Source organism: Schistocerca cancellata, chromosome 12 (genome assembly GCF_023864275.1).
Source record: "Schistocerca cancellata isolate TAMUIC-IGC-003103 chromosome 12, iqSchCanc2.1, whole genome shotgun sequence".
NCBI classification, from domain to species: Eukaryota; Metazoa; Arthropoda; class Insecta; order Orthoptera; family Acrididae; genus Schistocerca; species Schistocerca cancellata.
Window position 1 is genome coordinate 57,431,489 of NC_064637.1, and position 14,336 is coordinate 57,445,824.

The 14,336-nt window shown below is 36.5% G+C and overlaps 1 protein-coding gene across 2 annotated transcripts in view; it reads right to left on the reverse strand.

Annotated features, from left to right (window-relative positions):
* Positions 1–14,336, reverse strand: part of LOC126109863 (nascent polypeptide-associated complex subunit alpha, muscle-specific form-like) — a 258,491-nt gene that overhangs the window by 114,177 nt on the left and 129,978 nt on the right. Inside the window, exon 7 of one of the 2 annotated variants that reach the window (XM_049914930.1) lies at positions 2,538–6,923. The exons of the other annotated variant lie outside the window; for it this stretch is intronic. Coding sequence (XP_049770887.1) covers positions 6,873–6,923 — 51 coding nt within the window. The 3' untranslated portion in view covers positions 2,538–6,872. Of the gene's footprint in view, positions 1–2,537; positions 6,924–14,336 lie in introns of those variants that run through there. 2 annotated transcript variants of the gene reach the window in all.

Sequence of the window (14,336 nt, forward strand, 5' to 3'; positions counted from 1 at the left end):
ACATATGAGCCAACCAAATGTAGAACATTTATAACTGTCGTAACAGTCTGTCTTAATATGCACAGGGCCTTGGCACAATTACAGTACTGCACACTTGGTGATAATCACACTGAATCACTTTTTTCTCTGGCTGTGAATCCTTGATTCAATCACAGATTAGAGTTCACACACTAGCTTCACTGATTAAACAGCGACCTATTTTCACACCATGCTGTTTGTTTTGTAGATATCAAATTTCATAAACTAGCTGCTGTGGAACACTACTATTTATCTGGAACGAATTGCAGACTTTTTCATGAGAACTGTTGTAACTGTTTGTTCACTTCACGTCTTTTTTGACAATTTTTACATAAATGCTGCCAATAGAACATGAGTTCTCCCTCTGCCTCTCTCTCTCTGTCTGTTGTGTGTTACTGTATGTATGATATGCACATGCATATGTTCAGGGTTTTTTAATACGGGGTGCTCAAAAACTTCCGATTGTTAGCCGCGTCTGCCGTATGCCGCAGTGAATATACCGAAATGAAACTCAGTGAAATCCAAGTTATTAATTTATTGAATATTCATTTTTACTTACAAATTATCGCATTAAATGTTGAAAGTGCCCCCCCCCCCCCCCCCCCCGTTGTTGAATACACAATTCAATTCGTCTAATCATGTTTCCAAACGCAAACATTTCTGCTGTAACACAAGAAGTGAAAGTGGATATTGCAGTTTTCAATTCATCGATGGATTTTGGACGGTTTTTATTGACAGTTGCTTTCGCTGCACCCCAGAAGAAAAAGTCAGGTGGTGTTAGGTCAGGCGATCGTGGAGGCCTAAGTCCCTGTGGAATTATGCGATCACCAAAAACATCAGCAAGCAGTGACATCGAAACGCGAGCTGTATGCGCGGTTGCACCATCTTGTTGAAAATAACCGTTCAGTATTTCACTTAACACAAGTTCTCCTATGAATGGGTACAGAATATCACTGCAGTATCGTTGTGCGTTTATTGTTTCGTTGAAAAATATGGGACCCACAATCCGACGTTTATAAATTGCAATACAAACTCCTATTTTCACATAATGAAGTGATTCCTCGCGAATACACAATGGATTTGCAGTATTCCACATACGAGAATTTTTGGAGATGAAAACCGGATAAATTAAACCACGCCTCATCAGTGAAAAACGTTTCATTAAGAATATCCCTTCCATTTCGTTGAACGAAATTTTTGAACCATTGACAATAATGCAGTCTCTTGCCATGATCAGTATTTTTCAGTTCTTGCACGACTGCACGAAGTTTTCCCATACAAAGTGTTGTATGGGAAAACTTCTAATATTTTCCTTACAGCTGTGTGGGCTAACTAACATCGATTTCCTGGGCGAGTTTTCTTGCTGACTTGTTCGGACTCATGGACATTTTATCGGAAATATCGAGTAGTTTATCCTCAGACAAAACGCTAGGACGACCACTTCTCGGTGCATCTGTCACTGAACCCGTACTTTGAAATTTGTTAGTCAAATATCGCACAGTATCACGATGTGGGAGTGTTGTCTCCAGGAAAACTGAATTAAATGTTTGACGAACTGAAACTGTGTATTTACCGCCAGCTTTGAACACTTGTTCGACTAAAAACACACGTTCTTCAATGGTTAGCATTTTAACAGTGGCAAAAACGAAACAAACGACCAAGGGAACTAAACTTAAACGCCGCACACCAACGATACTACTAACGCTGGCTGAGATAAACGAAACAGTGGAATGTTGGGAGAGTCCACTTGAAGGGAAGTAACCCAGGCAGGCGAACAATCATACGGAACGCGCGGCTAACAATCATACGACACTGAGGAGAGACTTTTTGAACACCCTGTACAATATAACTGTTAATATTATGTTAAGACAGTTGAGAGTGTGGGATTGAAGCTAGTAAGTGAGGGAATTTCTGCAAATTACTGTGGCTCTGAATGGAATGTTCAAGTTGCAGATTTTTCGGTGCCTTCGGAGGATGTGTGGAGTAAGATTATTCTGTATGAATTTTCTTTTCTCCTTGTTATCCAGTGTATTGTCTATAATTTTTGGCGTTTTTTTCTCTGAAACCTGTTTGTTGGATTTTAATTTAATTTTATAGTATTATTTTGTGAGACGAATTCTTGTGATTTGTGAATTTATTGTTCTTTGTCCATAAACAGTGCTGCATTCTACTTGCCTAACGAATATAAAAGGCGAAACACCTATGGAAGACTAATATAGACTGCAGCAAGGAAAAAGGTGTTTCCATTTATGAAACCAATATTTATATACGTGCTGCATAAAATGGCTACACTAACACAGTTGTTGTTATGGGTAGTTCATAACATTATTCACACCAGCATAGCATGGAAATATACTGCTGTTAATTACTGCATTATTCTTACCTCAATAGTTAGCCAAGTACCCAGATGACGTGGATGATGGCTGACATTTGTACTGACAGTTTTGAGCAGAGGACATAACATCTAAGATGTGTGGTTATTCTGAGGAAGTTTTCCACAGTTTGTTAAAAGACACGTCTTGTATTATTCTGTGTTTATTATGACAGATTTTCAGCTCAGTAACACTCATTGTATATACATGAAAGTACTTACACTGCGATTAAAAATATATCACTTAAGCGACATTCCAGTTTCATATGCTAAGTATTTCAAAGACAGATTAGGTCATCAAGCTGATTAACTAAGTAAAAGCAACATATGAACAGTACATATATAACCCTATAGTCAATCTCGTATTTCTTACTTACAGGCTAGTCCAGACTGCAAGATCCATTACCATTATGTATAAAAACTAGCATTGTTGCCAAGTGCACAATCGCTTCCTTAAATTACAAATGTATCACCAACTCCTGCTATATCCCACATGCGCTTTCCATGTATCTTAGCATTTCCTGACATATCACCTAGTTTGTTATGAAAGTGAAAAAAAAAACAATTTTATTAGCTAAGTCGTTTCTACCTAAATAGCACAGGAATGTTGATCACAAAGAGTGAATCATGGGTGGTGTGGATGGGAAACAGGCAAGGAAGGAGGTCAGCTAGTACATAAGCTACACTGCTCCCATCTAGGTACGAATCGTGTGTACAAGCTCTAGTGTTTAACTCTCGCCACTTCCGAAAGACAGGCAGGGCTTAGGATTCACAAGTAACGAGATTATCTGTTCACATTAACAGTTCCCTCTTACAGATGTCTTCAAGAAACTGACTCGATAAAACTGAATAGTCATTTCGCATCCTACTTTCTGTTACAAGGGTTTTGTAGTAGCATCCGACATGTACAGTAGCGTTTAAAATGTGGCGTTTGTCATTTCTGCCGACAAAGCTTAAAGCTTGATAACTTGGGTGGAAATAGGAAGTTGCCAAAAGCCGAGAAAATTGTGGTAAAACCTAGAGGGCCAACGGAATTGATGTACATGTGTCAGCAAGATTGTTCAAATAATGTAATCTTCCAACTAATTGTGATTTAATTCATCATAACAATGAAAAAACATTTTTAGTAGGGAGCATGGGCTGGATAAGTTTTACTAATTGTAAGTAGCCCAAGCATGCGGGAGCATATATCACAGCTATTACGTTAATTAAATGTGATCGGTCTTCGTCATCTGAAGATAGTACACAACATTTTTCAACTTCCATTAACATCTAATTCCAGATAAACGACTTTGCTGATGAAGGTCCCCAAAAACGATCAAACAAATTTGGTAATTCTGTGTGTTTGTCAAATTATTTAGCGATAGGCTGGATTGTTCGATGTGTTTGTCAAATAAAAAGTACCTTTGATGTGTTTGGTAGAAATTCGGACTGATGCTTTATTTGACCAAAAAGTTTAATCATTTAAGTTTGCATTCGTCAAGCAAAAGCAAGTTGCTTGGCAGATCTCAGAAATGGCAAACTGTATACAAGTTGATGTTTCTCTGTGTATTTTGAGTGAAAAGGATTTTTTAAAGATACCTCAAGCTTATAGATAATCGTTGAGCAACTAGAATAGATTTTTACTGACCTGTCTCTTCTTTTCCAATAAGGGAATGAAGTAATTCTAACAAGAGTCTCACTGTCCATTCAGAGAAAATTAATGTAGTTATTAGATTCTGTTCATAATACTTTCTATAGTAGATTTTAGTGGGTATATTTATCTTTCAGTTTCAGCTATTCCTTGCACCAGCATTTTGCTTTCTTTTTCTTTGTGTATAGTGCTAAAATGAATGTCAGAAATGCTTTGTCAGTGCTAGCAGTCATTCCCACCTCTGTTAAAATATTCTGTGATTCTGTAAGTACCACACCACGAGAACTGCTCCAAAAGTGAAATTATAAGATGATTTGTGCATCTACAACCCACGGAAAGAAAGCAGAGCATTTGACAAACAAGTGTGATAGTTTATGGGGACCTTAAGTGGCAAATTATTATATTCCTTAATGGACTACAGGTCATTGTGTCCTCATTAAGAGCTGATAAAATCTGATCTATGAATTGGGTTCAGTGCAAAGGAGAAATATGGGGGTATTAAAAGACATTGAACATCTTCCTCTACACCATGACGACACAGAAGACTTCTTTTTAACACAGAAAATCGCTTTTTATGAAATATCTACGCATTTCAGGGCAGATTGATAACTATTCTAACTGAATAATCTGTATGGAAATCTTGCTAACAACATTTTCGTAACTTAATGAGACCTGCCACTAGTGTGTGTTACACACAAATTTCTTGGCTATCTGTTCTGCATAGTATGGTAATTGCTTCAGGAATGTTTCTTTTGTCAGTCATCCTCGCAGTGAAACGCAGTAAACAATTATATGGAAGAAACGGTCTTCACACGACACAAGTGAAGAGACATATTGAAAGAGGCTCTCCATATCGAAGAAGGGGAATTTTCATATTACATATTACCATTACAGCGGTATGGGTACTAACATACGAAATCTACGTTGGGAGGAAGTGCGAACAGCCGATGTTAGCCTAACTCTTACATACAACTCATAAGGTTTCGTTACTAATAGCTACATTTCCATAAAAAACTTCTATCACCTAACTGGTTTTTGATAACAATATTTTTTTGTGTTGCAGCTTATCTTCTGCAAGTGTGTAATCTGCTGTAAATACAATGATGGCACGGCCCAGAGAATACTGAGGTTCATTCAAAACTCATTCATAATGTTTTTACTCATCAACTTGCGAGATAGAAACATTTACCTTTCTTCAGGAAGCCTACATCTTAATAAGAAACAGATAAGCAATAGATAACTACCTGGATAACACTGATAATTTTTTTTGTAATGCAACACAGTTTCACTAGTTAAATAATCAAAGTGTTTCCCAACAAAAACAGTATTTTCACAAACACCACATACTTTACATAGCAGTTACATTAAACAGATAACACAGTTACACTTGTTAAACAATTAATTGCCAAGAATTAGTTTCACTCTGCCAGAGATGGACAACTGGTTGTTAATCTGGAAACCTCAAAGCATTAGTACAGAACAGTTACAACGAGTCACACTCAAAGTTTCTTGTATTAGATGCCATCCATCACAAACATTTATAACATACTGAGAGTGAAACATATTAAATACTATCTAAATACATTCATGTGTGTGATTAAATTCTTAGAGCTATGGTAAGAATACATTTGGAATATAATGCTCACAACTGAGTTTTAATTCAAGTGATTTCCAGATTAAAATGCTTAGTGATCTCATAGATTTAAAACAAATGTGACATTACATAACTGCTCAGTTGACTAATAAACAGTTAATGTTCTTTCCCTTTTATAGCAAGTAAACTTGTGACTGACATGGGTTGTGTGTCTGCTTCACCAAATGTCCTTACGATTATAGGATGAAATGTGAGCTTTGTATCATGAACTGAAATAAAAGTCACTTTTAATCAATAATTTTCCTTCAAATATTTGTTCTATGTAGCATCGTTGTCTGCTTTTTTAAAGGGGTTCAATAAACAGTTGTCTTTTGGAACTAAACTACTGTTAGCTTTATTTTAGCTACAGCACGACAGGCATCAGCTAGTTTCTTCTCTCCTTTTCTGTGAATTTGTTTGGGAATAATCAGAAAACTGAGTAATGGTGTAAGTTATGAATTTAGTATCCGAGTTATATTCTATTCAGTTAATACATGATGTACTTATTGCAAGGTATGTTTCGACCTCTCCTCACCATCACCTGCATTCCTTAAATGCTACAAAACTTGTCATAATGTTACTCGAGAACATGAAATTACATTACCAAGGCATATTAGCCCACTGTCGAGTTTATAAAGAAAGTAAGATCCATGAAAGGTGTAAGGTGTGCCAGATACGATTGTATGTGTTGCTTATCTAAGAGACATTCTTATTAGCGGTGGCACATTGATGATTCTGATTGCAATAATTCCTAAGGTTAATTCCAATAATTAGGTCTAACTGGTTTTACAAATACTTCACAAGCAGACTGGTATAAAATATTTGCATGTATTGGATGAAGCACATCTAAATTACTGGAAGAAAAGTATCAGCAGTATTTTCAGTTCCAAAAAACCGAAAATGTCTATTAACACACCCCAACCTGCAAAAAATTCTTTCATTGATGGTTAGATGATTACTGAGGAAAATAGTTTTGAAATTAACACATGGAAGTCCATCATCGTCTACATAATTTATGCTGAGGTGTCAGCCAGTAAATAGTTTATCTGCAGTGAGGCTTGTGTTTCCGTGTTGTTAATAACGCCATTTTTGATGTCATTCAGTTTCGTTAGTTTGACTGTTTGTTTGCGGTTATTTTGAAAAGAAGGAGAGAACGTTGGAGGTGTGGCATCATCTGGCCCATTGCTGGGCAGCCATTGGCTCTTCCATTTCCGTGCCTACGTTACACTCACGTCGCTGGAATTCCCATCCAGGGAACTGGCAGTGTTCTAAATGGGCAGAAAGGTAAAGCACACATCAGACACAAACATAAACCACAAAAAACCCTCACTAGCACTAACAAAAATAACACACACAAAAAAGTAGCAATGCTTTACAAAAAAGAGTGGAAAAATTCTAATTAAGTTTCACATCTTACTTTTGTTAGAGCATCACTTTTGGTTGTGTAAGGACAGTATGTGTGAGGAAATTTATAGGCACTTGATCTCACAAAAAGAGGCAGAATATAGTATTACTGTTATCAGTCTGAAACTTATGCTCTCTCACAGGGCAGCATGATGGTATGGCTTCTGGATGTACTGATGGTACTGACAAGGACATCTTATGGGGTGGCCTTCTTCAGTTTTCTTTTGTACATAGAGGTTTTAAAGTTCAGCACCCATACATTACATTCCTAAAACAGTATGACGCAATTCTAGAAGAAAAAACTGGAAAAATCGCATCTGACGAGTTGAAGATATCCAGGATTTAAAAAAAATTTACACTATCTTGTTAAATTTTTTACAGACAAAGCAAAGAGAATGATATGGTTTGCATGTCACACCTAAGCTTATTATATTTACAATTTAATAAATTAACAAACATTTACACAAATAACTTTACCTAGAACAATCTTGAACAAATTATTCATATCATTAACATAAGTACCACACATTCACTTTCTTGTGATACATGCCACATTCTTATTTTAGGGAACATTAATTTTCTGTGAATACTGTTGCAATTCTACTTTTTAACTTCTGTAATTTACATCTAAAGGAGTACAGATAATACACTAAACACCAACAAGCACCCCCGGGAAAATGTTTTTCAAGAACAAGTCAAAATTCATGTTTTTTTTCAAAATAAATATTATATTCTTGTGAACAAAATGTCCACTGGCGTTGCCTTCCTTATTTTCTTGATTGTTCATTTTATTTTTTAACCTAATTCCTTGCTTATGTAAGTAATTTGAAGGGTGTGTTGGCAGTGTTTAAGTTCTGCATCAATATTTGCCATTGTTCTAATTGACTGCATTTCAGCTAGGAAATGATTTGGCTAACATAGAAAAAAGGTCACTGGTAGCTGAGTGCATAGCTTATAAGTCATATAATCACCAGGTTCATATTTACAGTATTGCTAGTAGCAACTTTTTTAAAATTGTATTTATGTTCCATATTTATTATCAAATAGAAATTATAATTAACTAATACTGATGCACAATTTTTAATGTTTAATAACTAACTGCAAAATTTTTTACAGTTATGCAAAACTTCAAATAGCAAATAATTTATTTTTTCTAGCAACTGAACAGTGGTATTGATGTGTATGTGTAAATATATACATATATATGACTTAAGAATAAGACATTTCACATCTGTATAAAATTTTAATTTATTATCATGTAATTGGTAATTAAAAACAAAAAGAATATATGGTTCAAAATTTCTTAATTAATGTATCAAATTGATACTAAATATATAACTAAATGAATACACAAAAGTTGCTAGTAGCAAGAACAAGTGTAGAGACACTCTGTGATTATAAGACTTATACATTATGCACTCAGCTGTCAGGGTACTTGAGAAAAAAATGGAAATGGTATTTACTTAACAACTCTTGGAAATGTTCTGATTTTCAAAGATGACCGTGCACAGGCAGAGTGACAACTCCAGTGAGCGATCAAATGGTGTAAATTGCCCTGAAGATGACCCCATCACAGGTTGAAACCAGTTGGTGGCAAAATAAATAATGTGATTGTGACTGTCATTTTGAATAATTGATTATAAAGATGATTTTATCTAGTTTGTTCAGAATTGAGTCATACTGATTTGGGGAATTTACGTCCATGTACTGTCCTTCAAATTCTATAACCATGAAGAAAATCAAAGAGGGCCAGTCCAAAGGTTCCTTGTGAAATATGGCAGTATTATTACTTTTATTGCAGTATATGTGTTTGATATTAATAGTAACTATTCGATAATTTCATAGTAACATAAGAAATATCAGGGTTTTGGTACCTTACACATTGCATCGTGTTGGGGAAAATGATAACCTTTCACTATGAACATAATACAAATAAAAATGTGTTTATCTATGTAGTTGTCTATAGAGAAAACAAAGTATAGTAGTAAAAGTTGCACATCATATGCAGTCTATACCAAAGACATTAGATTTCAGAAACATGCACCATGTTACATACATTGGCTGAAACACTGAGTTTATGATTAACTCGTTTCATGCAAATACAATCTGACATTTTTGTGCTCCGATATTATCAACGTATCTATACAATTTAAGATAATGGTAGCAATGACAAATTTCATATTAAATCTGGTGGTATGGATCACTGTAGTATGTGGACAATCAATCTAGTGTTTGTGCAGGTGTGTCATAGAAAGAAATCTGTCAGAACTTCCAGGCTAACTTGGGAAAAGTTTTCAGTCAACATGCATCGTATCATTTTGAAAACAGAAAGTAACATTTGTAACAATAAAGGTAAATATTGGAGAATGGCTTCCTAAAAGTACTTGAAAGCAGTATAATCATACTTGAGTCATCATGAAGTGACTGTGAGGATAAATGAAAATGTAACGTCTCAAGTAAGAAAGATGTGTATCTAAGCCATAGTCATTTCAAACAAAGGAGAGGTTAAACAGTGTTCACTCAGGTGTGGCGATCCTCTGGTTGTATGCTGCAATTTAATGTCTTTTTTTATAAAGTGACTAAATTAACATACATCATAAATTATATTGTATACTTAATATTAAACAAATAGATAACAAGTTCCATTTGTAAAAAATAGAGAAGAAACATAATGGTTCTCATTTTCAAAACAGCTTTTCTTTAAAGCCAGTAGTGTAACAATGAGAAATGCTCTGAAAATATCCTGTATTGCTGAGTCATTAGACATATTGAATGGTAGGAATGAATCACACCAGATGCAACTGGGTATTGAAAATACAAATTAATAACATGGCAACAAGTAGTACAAATAGTATTCCACAACTACTAGATATTAAAAAGAACTCAGCTTTCGTTTTAGGTACATGAAGGTAAAGACTACATTTAAGGAAATTTTGAAGTATTCCGACGCAGGAGTAATCCATCATTACGTAAAGTAATAGTATTCATCACTTCTACTGTGTATTTTTCTATGCAATGATAAGAGACTTAAGAAACTTATAAGACAGAAAGTATTTGCTATTGTGATAACTAAATATGCACGATGCAGTGGCAAGTATACATGCAAAAAATGTATGCATTCAATCTTCAATCAGGTTATGCACCAACTGAAATTATATTCATCAACAGTTATAAAATGAGAGCAGTGTACAACTTTGCGATAAAAATATTGTAAGTGAGTTTGTGTAAAGTTGCTTTCATAGTAATTCCATGAAAAAATGTTAATTCATAATGTACCATTATGAAATTCCCATCAGAAAATGCAATTTAAAAAAGAATCATAACTCTAATGTTCCTTGAGTGGGCTACATTAGTTGTTAGTTGTGTCTTGTACACTATTCATTTAAAGTGAAGCCATGTCCACAGTAACTGCGACAGTTTTGTTTTACACCTATCTCATGCAGATTCAAAATTTAATCATTCCATAAAACATTTATTACTACTACTACTATTTCCTTCGAAATGAAGCCATGAACACCAAGAAATTCGCTATCATCTGCCTGTGAAAAATATTCTTCATGGGTATGCATCCATGACTAGTGGGCGCAAACTGTGGGTGAAATGCAGATTCTGATGATCTACTTCGAGGTAGGTTTGAGGAACACTAGCGAAATTTTTATGATGCATTTTACTCTAATTTTTGTTCTGCATGTTCGTCTGACATACACTTGAAACTACCCATACTTGTTTCACCAACATGTTTCGTAAAAACATTATCAGTGGCTGAAGGATTCATGACGAGTAGTTCTCTGCAACTCTGTTTACTTCATTTGTTGATTAAGTTTACTAACTTTCATATGTGTAAAAGTGGCAGTTTTTCTAAATTGTATGAGAATTTTCAGTAGCATTCAAGGATCTCTTCTTCTTCTTCATGTGCCGTCTCCTCTAAGAAGGTTGGCTGTCATCATGGCAATTTCTGATCTTGATTTGGCTGATCTAAGGAGTTCTGACGTTGAGCAGTTGTACCAATTTTTTAAATTGTCAATCCAGGATGTCCGTCTTCTACCCCTCGTTCTCTTCCCACAAATTTTCCCTTCTGGTATTATTTGCAATATTTTGTAATTTACTCCCCTAATAACATGGCCTAAATATTGTAGCTTCCTTACTTTAATAGTTTTAATTAATTCTTTTACCTTTCCCATTCTTCTTAGGACATCTTGATTAGTAATCCTCGACACCCAACTAATTCTAAGTATTCTTCTATATGCCCACATTTCAAAAGCTTCTAAACTGTTCATGTCCTTCTTTTTCAATGTCCACGCTTTCATTCCGTATAGTAATTTTGAGAATACATAGCATCTTAGCAACCTCATTTTTGTGTTTAAACAAATGTCTCTCGAACAGAATGCATTTTTCATCTTATTAAAGATACTTCTGGCCTGTCCTATTCTCGATTTAATTTCTTCTGAGCTTTCAATCTCCTCATTTACAATTGTTCCGAGATATTTAAATTTACGTACTTGATCGACTCTTTCCCTATTGATTGTAAGATTTTCTTGTTGGTGTGTTTTAGATATCACCATGAACTTAGTCTTGCTTACGTTAAGAGTCAAGCCAAATTCTTCACTTTTTTCTGCGACTTTGTCAAGAAGTAATTGTAGATCTTTGAGGTTTCCAGCTAGTAGTGCAGTGTCATCAGCAAACCTAACATTGTTAATGTTTAGCCCATTCACTTTAATCTCTACAAATGGTCAACATTGGGTTTTGATGTTACACGATTCCAATCTGGACATACTTGTAAACATACTGTTCCTACGCACTGTAATAGTACAGTTGTAAGACCAGGCAGTGTGGCAGCCGTTTTAATGCTCAATTTATTAAACACGGCTTCTTTTTGGAGGCAAACATTCAGGGGGCTTAAGCAGTTCGTGACAGTATTAGTACTTGTAGGAAGTGTGTGCACACGAAGAGTTGTTCGTAGTGTGGCTGAGTGTGTATAATACCGATTTTTACGTGTTACATATTTGATTGGCGTTTGGAGTGACAGCCTGAGGCAATGGTGGGAGCAATAACTTGATGAACCAGACTGTGGTGGAAAGATTAGTAAACTAAACAGCCACCGCAACTCCAGAGAGCGGCGAAGATACACCATAAAATTTACTACATCATAAAAGAACTTGGCCACAACGGACGTAAGAATCAGGCTGACATCAAAATAAGTGTCCAAGGAATAGAAAAGCAACTGAAATCACTCAAAATAGGAAAGTCCACTGGACCTGACGGGATACAAATTCGATTATACACAGAGTACGCGAAAGAACTTGCTCCCCTTCTAACAGTCGTGTACCGCAAGTCTCTAGAGGAACGGAAGGTTCTAAATGATTGGAAAAGAGCACAGGTAGTTCCAGTTTTCAAGAAGGGTCATCGAGCATATGCGCAAAACTATAGGCCTATATCTCTGACATCGATCTGTTCTAGAATTTTGGAACATGTTTTTTGCTCGCGTATCATTTCTGGAAACCCAGAATCTACTCTGTAGGAATCAACATGGATTCTAGAAACAGCGATCGTTTGAGACCCAGCTCGCTGTAATTGTTCATGAGACCCGCAAAATATTAGATACAGGCTCCCAAGTAGATGCCATTCTCCTTGACTTCCGGGAGGCGTTCGATACAGTTCCGCACTGTCGCCTGACAAACAAAGTAAGAGCCTACGGAATATCAGAGCAGCTGTGTGACTGGGTTGAAGAGTTTTTTGCAAACAGAACACAGCTTGTTGTTCTCAATGGAGAGACGTCCACAGATGTTAAAGTAACCTCTGGCGTGCCGCAGGGGAGTGTTACAAGACGATTGTTTTTCACAATATATACAAATGACCTAGTAGATAGTGTCGGAAGTTCCATGTGGCTTTTCGCGGATGATGCTGTAGTATACAGAGAAGTTGCAGCATTAGAAAATTGTAGCGAAATGCAGGAATATCTGCAGCGGATAGGCACTTGGTGCAGGGAGTTGCAACTGACCCTTAACATAGAGGAATGTAATGTACTGCGAATACATAGAAAGAAGGATCCTTTATTGCATGATTATATGATAGCGGAACAAACACTGGTAGCAGTTACTTCTGTAAAATATCTGGGAGTATGCGTACGGAACGATTTGAAGTGGAATGATCATATAAAATTAATTGTTGGTAAGGCAGGTACCAGGTTGAGATTCATTGGGAGAGTCCTTAGAAAATGTAGTCCACGAACAAAGGAGGTGGCTTACAAAACACTCGTTCGACCTATACTTGAGTATTGCTCATCAGTGTGGGATCCGTACCAGGTCGGGTTGACGGAGGAGATAAAGAAGATCCAAAGAAGAGCGGCGCGTTTCGTCACAGGGTTATTTGGTAAGCGTGATAGCGTTACGGAGATGTTTAGCAAACTCAAGTGGCAGACTCTGCAAGAGAGGCGCTGCGCATCGCGGTGTAGCTTGTTGTCCAGGTTTCGAGAGGGTGCGTTTCTGGATGAGGTATCGAATATATTGCTTCCCCCTACTTATACCTCCCGAGGAGATCACGAATGTAAAATTAGAGAGATTCGAGCACGCACGGAGGCTTTCCGGCAGTCGTTCTTTCTGCGAACCGTACGTGACTGGAACAGGGATGGGAGGTAATGACATTGGCACGTAAAGTGCCCTCCGCCACACACCGTTGGGTGGCTTGCGGAGAATAAATGCAGATGTAGATGAAGGTGTAGTAATAATGTAATGTATTGTTGCAAAGCGGTTGACGTGTTGTTCATTTTGGTATACTTAAAAGTTGAGAGACGTGTCTATTGTCTGACGTATATCAGACACATGGCACATGAAGTGGAAAACTAAAATTTTGTTTCGAAAAGCAGTGACTTCGATTACAAATCATTTTTGTTGTGTTACTTTGTAGGACTGCTACAAGTCAAAAGCAAATAGGTAGAAAAGTGAATAAAATTATTTTTATCGCTCAAGGTGCTACAGCACAGCCGTAGGTGAAACGCATGATAAATATATTTCTTACTTAAAATTTTTTATTAAGTAGACAACAACTATGGATATTAGCGTCTCGGATTTCTTTAGAAATCCGCCTAGTAGGACCAGCTTTCCACATAGTGGAGAAATCGCAGTTTTGAGTTCTACGGTGCACAATGGGGGCGCCACCCCAGCTCCGCCCTACACAAAGCCTGCCGGCCGCCGGGGGACCAGCTTTCCATGTGGTGTAGAAATCACAGTTTTGAGTTGCGAGGGGCGTTTGAAAAGTCCGTGCAAAGTCCGAGAGATGGC